The sequence below is a fragment of the Antedon mediterranea genome, chromosome 11 (genome assembly GCF_964355755.1).
Source record: "Antedon mediterranea chromosome 11, ecAntMedi1.1, whole genome shotgun sequence".
Lineage (NCBI taxonomy): Eukaryota > Metazoa > Echinodermata > Crinoidea > Comatulida > Antedonidae > Antedon > Antedon mediterranea.
In genome coordinates, this window is record NC_092680.1 from 18,963,129 (window position 1) to 18,970,698 (window position 7,570).

The following is a 7,570-nucleotide window of genomic DNA, read 5'->3' on the forward strand; positions in this document are numbered from 1 at the left end:
AAATTGTTAACATTTTCCAAAACTTTAAAAATTAATTTGTCTGTGAATAGCAAAGAGCATGTCTGGTTCTTCTGTGGATAGTAATGTCCTCTCTCTTATCATCGGCGCAACAGGTCCTCACTTCGGTGCGTTAACAAACATTTAAAAGAATTTAAAAACAACAATTCACACATTTTTAAACATTTAAATGGTTCGCCTATGGGCTCTATTTTTATTGACCAAACAGAAAAAGGGTTTTAAACCCGTATTTTTGGAAGAACGGTATATTTTTAAACCGGTTTCCGAGAAATTCTACTCTGTGGAGTCCAACCACGAACTATCACTAAATGGGCCGATTTTAGTTTGAGTCAAAATTAGGCTGCAACATGATTGTTGTTATAACAAATCACTTGGGTCAACCGGCTCAGCTACAGTGATTAAGTTCACTTAGGTTGACCCTGGTCTCCCCAATTTCAGCTGTTTTTGTCATGTATATATTGAAATAGACCGAATAAATAATGAAATGAAGTGAAAATCGCAATAAACTGTTTAATTTTCTTTCAATAAAAATCGAAAATAGAATTGTTCAAAATTCTGATTTTCTAAAAACAATTTCCAATATAGAGGCACTCTGTATAACAAAGATTATCACACCAATCTAACTTTACAATTGATTGTAACCTTATTTTTGTTTACTCAGTTTTATCACATTATTTTTTTTCGGATTAAAATTCATTGTTTATAAACTACCAAATAAATATTTTATGTTAGCATAAAAATCTTCTTTTTTTTTTTTCTTAAATCGCCCTTTTTATAAACCATTCTTTTAATAATATAATGCATGCATGCATTTAAAATGTAATATTCTATTTAAAATGGATAGCACACTATTTAAAATATGTAGTACATTGTACACTACATGTTTACATTTACATCACTAACTACGGTATCTTAAGATCAACATTATTCAAATCCACATAGGTCTATACTCAATGTACCTGCAACAAATAGCGATTGCTTTGGCATAAGCTTAAGTCTGAGTGTAGGCCCTCCAACTTGCTTTGCTCTGTCGATATTTAGAAGCGCTGCTAAGAATGATTAAATAATAATCAATTTAATCTACACGTGCTATATAATATACATAAAATATTATTTCTTAGTTCAGTTTATTAAAACTAAATGAAAAACTTAGGCCTAACTGCATTCGCTTGTGGTCTGACTGAACGTTAAATACCAGTACCGATACGATAACGAAAGAAACAGAGTATTCTTGGCTTATATACAGTACGCTTGACAGTTTAATAGTGTTGATACTGTCTATAACTTTCGTGTTGGTTTGCCAACCCACCTATGTACCCGATTAAAATACGCAACAGCAGTATAAATAATAGTATAAACAATACAAATCTAACAATTCTCAGCTGCATGAAAGCATGCCAACTTATTTTACTTTCGACTACACCCTTTTGATGTACGTCATACTCTTGTTGGATTTTGTGAATGACTTTACACAAATCGAGGTGTTTTTTCAAATCCAAATCATCATCAGTTGGACCTTCACCCTCAACGTCAATCAGATAGTTTTCTACAAATAGTGCCAATGACGCACCTTTTAAATAAAAAATAAATATGACCCGGTTTAATAGGCTCAATGATAAACAGGTTGTTTAATATAAAATCTGTTTAAAAAATTTTAAGTCTCATCATTATTATAATAATTGAGGTAGATGCTATTGAGGATACTCACCGAAACCAGTGAGTATTGAGTGCATTTCTATCTCTTGCCCTTGTGGTATCTCTTGTTTTGACGTCACGACAATGATAGGGCTACATCCTGAATTAAGGTATTATGACAAAGAAAAATATTTTATTAACATAAGGCATAGGTTTTATAACTAAAACAATATTATCTGGAGATGATAGAATGGTAGACAATATTTTACCTGATGCAGCCTTTATATAGCCTACTACTCTCTCCAAAACTGTGTAATCTGGGTCTTTTGAATTGTGAAAATGTAAAATTTGATCATGATCAGTTATGCTTACTTTTCTCAAATCATTTTTTGTTTTGCTGAAAATTTATATTGTTATTAATCATGTATCAATATATAATTAGGCCTACCTAACAAGAAGTACAGGAAAGTCCATTGGTTTAACAGGCACTTCGAAGAAGTTAAACCATTTTTTTCTCGGCTTCCAAGATACATCAGTAACATAATTGCGGTATCCATCTAAATACAAAATGTATCTTTAATATGTCTTTATAAAAACCAAAATTAATAATGTGTTTATAAAAGAAAAAGCAGTAAAGAAGAGTAGTCGAAAATCTCAATAGCCTTTAATCCAACATGTTGAAAAATATGATATTAATGTTAGCCCTTTAAGAATCGGACCAAAGACATGATGATATTATTTTTAGTATTTCTACTTTTCGAAAATTCTAACTTACTACAAATACGGTAGATTTCATCATAGGCATCCCCTGCTCCAGCAGGATATCCTCTTGTATCAACAAACTCCAAATTTCCAATTTTAACTATTCTAAGTTGATTTGTATTTCCACCTCCATGGTGTCCTCCCTTGCGAGAAGAAGGCACCTCTTGAACAAACTCATCAGGTAACTCTTTACTTTGAAATTTTGAAACCCAAAGTAAGCTATTCAGAAATGAACTTTTACCACATCCGGACTGTCCAAAAACAACAATTCTGGGGGGCACAGAAGAAGAGTGGATTTCACCTGGAACAGTGGGTCTCCACATCCTGATGTCAACTGCCATATTCTTTAATTTTGGCTCAAGTGAAAGTTGCGATACAGTGACTTTCTGAAATCTGTCCATGGCTACCTAATAGCTTTTATTGAAAAGAGCTCTGAAAAATATACATTACAGTCATAATATTAGAAAAGTAGCACAGACACAAACAAACAACATGTTATGGTATGAAAAGTTCATTGGCGCGATTGTGATTTTCCTAATCAAAATTAAATATCATCAAAATCTACCTTATTTAGAGTAAGGATTGGAAAGGAATAGGCGACCCAGATAAAGACAACAATTCACAGATTTGTTAAACATTCAAATTGTTTCCCAGAGGTAGTGACCCAACCCAATGGCATATTTCTATTGACCAACAGAATACGGTTTTTACCGTATTTTGGAAGAATGGTATTTTCTTGCCAACAGATTGTGATTACGCAATACAACACTTTGCGTCAATACGTCTCTGCGTTGCGTTCTAGTGAGAACCACGCTTATAGGCCTAAAAATGTCATTACCTTCAGGTCTGTAAAATAAAAAAGCAAGTGTTAACAGCCGAATACGAAGTATTTAATCAGTAATTCCAGTTAAGTATACGCCCTATAGGCGATTGTTCGCTGTAGCCGATTTCATGGAATTTCCAGAATGACTAAAACGGAACAAGTTACACGACGCAAACTCTCAGTTGTTCCTTATGACCTTAAATGACCATGATTATTCATGTTTGTCGGGAAGTATGATATTTCCCGATGAAAATAAAAATGTTTTAAAGCGACTATAAAACTATAATATGATGTTTATGTGTAGCTAAAGTTTCAAAACAACGTCGCAAGTCGTATCAGCGTCAGCGGTAACAAAATTTTCACAGTTCAACTCGTCAGAATAAAATATAGGCTAAGGGTCAGAGCGATGGCTTCCGAAATTTGTAAAATCGAAATATCATCAAACTCGTAGTTATATTATATCATTAAACGTCAGGTCGCTTAGGTCCTATTTTTGGCCATTTTGTGCACTTAGAAACCTTCTTTAAAACCTAACTAACAATTTTAGAAGGGGTGCCCAGAAATTCGAACAATTTAATGACGTCATTTTGACCACGCCCATTAAGCTATGTAAAAAATATAAAATACATAAATAAGTCAAGTTTGGTATCAAATTATAGCTTATGACATGTACAATACCACTAACATGAGAAAAATATAATTTACAATATAATGACGTCATCAAAGCCACACCCATTATATATTACATAACTTCATGGGAAAATTTAATAAATCAAATCGGGAAATTACCTATGAATGGATGTACTGGTTGGGAGCAGGAACGCTAGTAGACCAAACCCAGTATCGTTTTGATTACGATCAATCGGGAAATTACCTCACGATGATTTTGACTTTGAATTGAAATTGATTGTAACTTTATTGTTGTTTACAATAAACAAGGTTTATCACAATAGTTTTTATTGTCATTATTAAAATTCCTAGTCTATGAGCTACGCTACCAAATAATAATTTATAATGTTAACATTAGGCCTTATGGTTAGCATCAAAATCGTTCGTCGATATATTTTGATACTCTTGTCAAATCGCCCTTTTTATAAACTATTCTTCTAATAATACATTCATGCATTTAAAATATAATATTCTATTTAAAATGGATAGCAAACTATTTAAAATATGTAGTACATTACATATGATAGTTACATGTGTACATTTACACCACTATTATAAGATCAACATTAATAAAACTGCCAGTAGGACCAATGCACCGGCCAATACTGACTGCCATGGCATAAGCTTAATAGTCTGCTCAAATGTCAAATGTCTAAATTGTTCTGGCTGAATCGTTTAAAATTTCTTCTAAAACTCTGTCTATCAAACTTTATGCGACAAACAAATGTGATGTGCCCACATATGAACATAATTATGTCAATAATTCGACATAATGAACGTGATAATTAATAATATTATTATTAATTATCACTTTCTGACCAGTGGTTGATGAGATATTCATATGGCCAATTTCCTGACCAGTGGTCAGAAAAGGGGTTTCCGTCCACTTTGGCAAAAGTTGAATTAGAGTGAATAGAAATACGGGTCCTCTGAGATTATTGGGTGTATTCGGGGGTGTATTCCAATACACCCAGTAGTTACCAAATTACGCACAGTCCAAAATTTCACCATATTGACCTGTTGGCCCCTGTACTGACCAAGCAAATTCTTTACTCCATGATATGAACCTACGAAAAGTCAATGTGGAGACCACCACTGATATGATAGGCATTTCCAAACAAATCTTGTACAAAAATAACATAAAATTATGCCGGGAAATGTATAGATTATATATAATTGGAAAGCTAGAACAATTATATAGACATTGTTTGCTGGCACCAGTCTACAGTATATAGGGCAGATTAGTGCACATAGACTCAGCTGATACAAATATGCCTACAGTAAGATATTAATACATTATTATTTACAAAAAAATATAGTATAGGCCTACTTGTGCCCGGTCTAAACTATCATTAACATGCTCGTCTATTGTTAAAACTGTGGAATATTTTCTATAGGCCTACACTATTACCTTTAGTTGTCTGTATAAATAAAAATTCAAGCCGCATACGGAGGTATTTAGTCAGTGATAATTTCAGTTAAGTATTATACACGATCTTTTGCTGTCAACGATTTATGGGAATTTCCAGATATGACTAATAATTATTATAAACGACGCAAACTCAGTCGATTGATGTTCCGCCCTCTTCGGTGGATCGAGTGTTTAGAAGGAGCCAGAATAATAATTTATAAGAAGAATAAGAATAATGTATTTCGGATAGTACATCCATTATACAAAACATACACAACACTGCGTTTGTCTGTTTGTTTGTCTTTTGTGATAAACAGTTTGTCTGTTTTTGATTGTTTGTCTGTACTATTACTACTACCACTTACCGAAAACAACCGAAAACAAAATAAAACAAGAAATATTTTTTATAAAAAACGCCGCTCGACATTTTAAAATTAATCATTGTTCTTTCTTCAGATATATTAAATGATTAATTATTAAAAAGATGTCCTTTAATCGCAAAAATACATACAGATCAAACATAGTTCTTTAATTATGAATCACTTTATGCCCATACTATGGAAACGTGTAACAACATAAAAATATGTTGGTTAATAGCAAAAATACACAAAATCTAACATAGCTATTTAATTCCCGATTTAATTATAAATCACATCATGCCCATTTTGTCACCAGTTAATTTAATATAAATACACAATTTTCAATCAAAATGTTTATTAAAAATATGTTTTTGTTACCATAGAAATATGTAATAAATAAAAATATGCTGAATCGTAAAACCTATTTGCACGATCAATTTTCTTTTTCAAGCTGTCGAAATTACATCATGTGTTCATTGAAGAATTTGATTCTGATAATTTACTTTCATATTTTCTTCCATGACAGTAGAGATTAAATACCTGTTGATAAATAATAATTTAATTAAATAAATTCACTTTAAAAAATAATCTGTATTAATTTTTATAATAAATATTAACTGAAGTTAACCATTAATCGCAAAAATAGCGAAAACAAATTTGTACAATATTTTTTTTTAATGTCTCCCTCTAGACTGATGGTCTAAAGCTGAGACTTCAGAAGGAGACCGCTACGAAATGGTAGTGTGCACAAAATAAAACTCTAAATCGTACAAATTCAATAATAACACCGTACATTTACTTACAAAATATGTAAACACATTTCGTTTTTAGTCTTCCCCTTCTCCTTTGTACACACCACGTGACACCGACACATTGCCGTATCATTCAAAAGTTAATAGATAAAGTTACATAAAAAAAATCAACTTATTTCTACAACGTAGAGAAAAGCTGGAAGTCGTATGGTTACATATTTGTTGCGTATTTTGGGGGGATTACATTCCTTCATTTGAGTTTGTGACCTTAAAGGAAAACCACCGTGATTGAACACGTTTGTCGGAAAAGTATGATATTTCCTGATAAAAATCAATGACTTTCATTTTAAGTAAGGGTGTGTGGCGCAGTGTGTTGGACTACTGATCGTGAGATCGCGGTTCGAATCCAACTCTAGCCGCAATGCTTGTATTCTTAGGCAAGATACTTTACTTACGTTTGCCTCTCTCCACCCAGGTGTATAAACACACAACTTTGCCCTGATTACTAGCTGCATTATGGGAGTATGTTCCCATACGTGTTTGATGCAAAAAACGACCGGGGTAATGATGTTCAGCGCTTAGTTAGAGTTTTCACAACATTAGGCGCTATATAAATCCAGGATATTTTTTAAGCGACAATAAAACTACAGTATAATGTATATTTCGTCTTCCCCGGGGCTCTGCGTTATAGCGTAATTCGAGGTCGTTTTAATCAGATTTAGGGGAGGCAACTTTTGTCATTTTTATTGGTACATCTAAATAAAATACTATGTGCAAAACATATTTCACGAGGTCTGATGGTATGCGTTACCGTGTTTAAAATACATTGTTTTAATTTAAAAAATGAAGTGACCTTTAAAGTTCAGTATATGCCTATATAGAATATTTATCGAGTAAATTTTACCATAGAAAATTTTACGCGAACGTAAAACATACCCACGAGCCAAGACACTATTATATACTTTAAATGACAGTTCCGAATCAACTACTCTGTAATAACTATACTGTTTTCCGGATTACGGACCGGAGAATACGGGTTTTATCGTATTTTGGAAGAACGATATTTTCTTGCCAACACGAAAAGGTACCTATTGATCTAACTGTTCGGTTTTTATGCTTGGGGTAAGCAATCTCTGTTCAA

At 32.7% G+C, this 7,570-nt stretch overlaps 1 protein-coding gene across 3 annotated transcripts; it reads right to left on the reverse strand.

The window, feature by feature from the left end:
* Window positions 1-178: 178 nt before the first annotated feature.
* On the reverse strand, window positions 179-5,400 carry LOC140062370 (uncharacterized). Of its 3 annotated transcripts, XM_072108562.1 has the most exons (7): window positions 5,319-5,400; window positions 3,127-3,261; window positions 2,429-2,847; window positions 2,102-2,210; window positions 1,923-1,984; window positions 1,727-1,813; window positions 179-1,588 (listed from the first exon to the last, which is right to left on the reverse strand). In XM_072108562.1, the coding sequence occupies exons 3-7, from the start codon at window positions 2,814-2,816 to the stop codon at window positions 1,278-1,280; spliced, it is 957 nt and encodes a 318-aa protein (XP_071964663.1). In that variant the 5' UTR covers window positions 2,817-2,847; window positions 3,127-3,261; window positions 5,319-5,400; the 3' UTR covers window positions 179-1,277. The 3 variants fall into 3 exon arrangements, with proteins under 3 accessions (XP_071964663.1, XP_071964665.1, XP_071964664.1); XM_072108564.1 differs by lacking the exon at window positions 3,127-3,261 and having other exon boundaries at window positions 5,319-5,381; XM_072108563.1 differs by lacking the exon at window positions 5,319-5,400 and having other exon boundaries at window positions 3,254-3,449.
* Window positions 5,401-7,570: the final 2,170 nt, after the last annotated feature.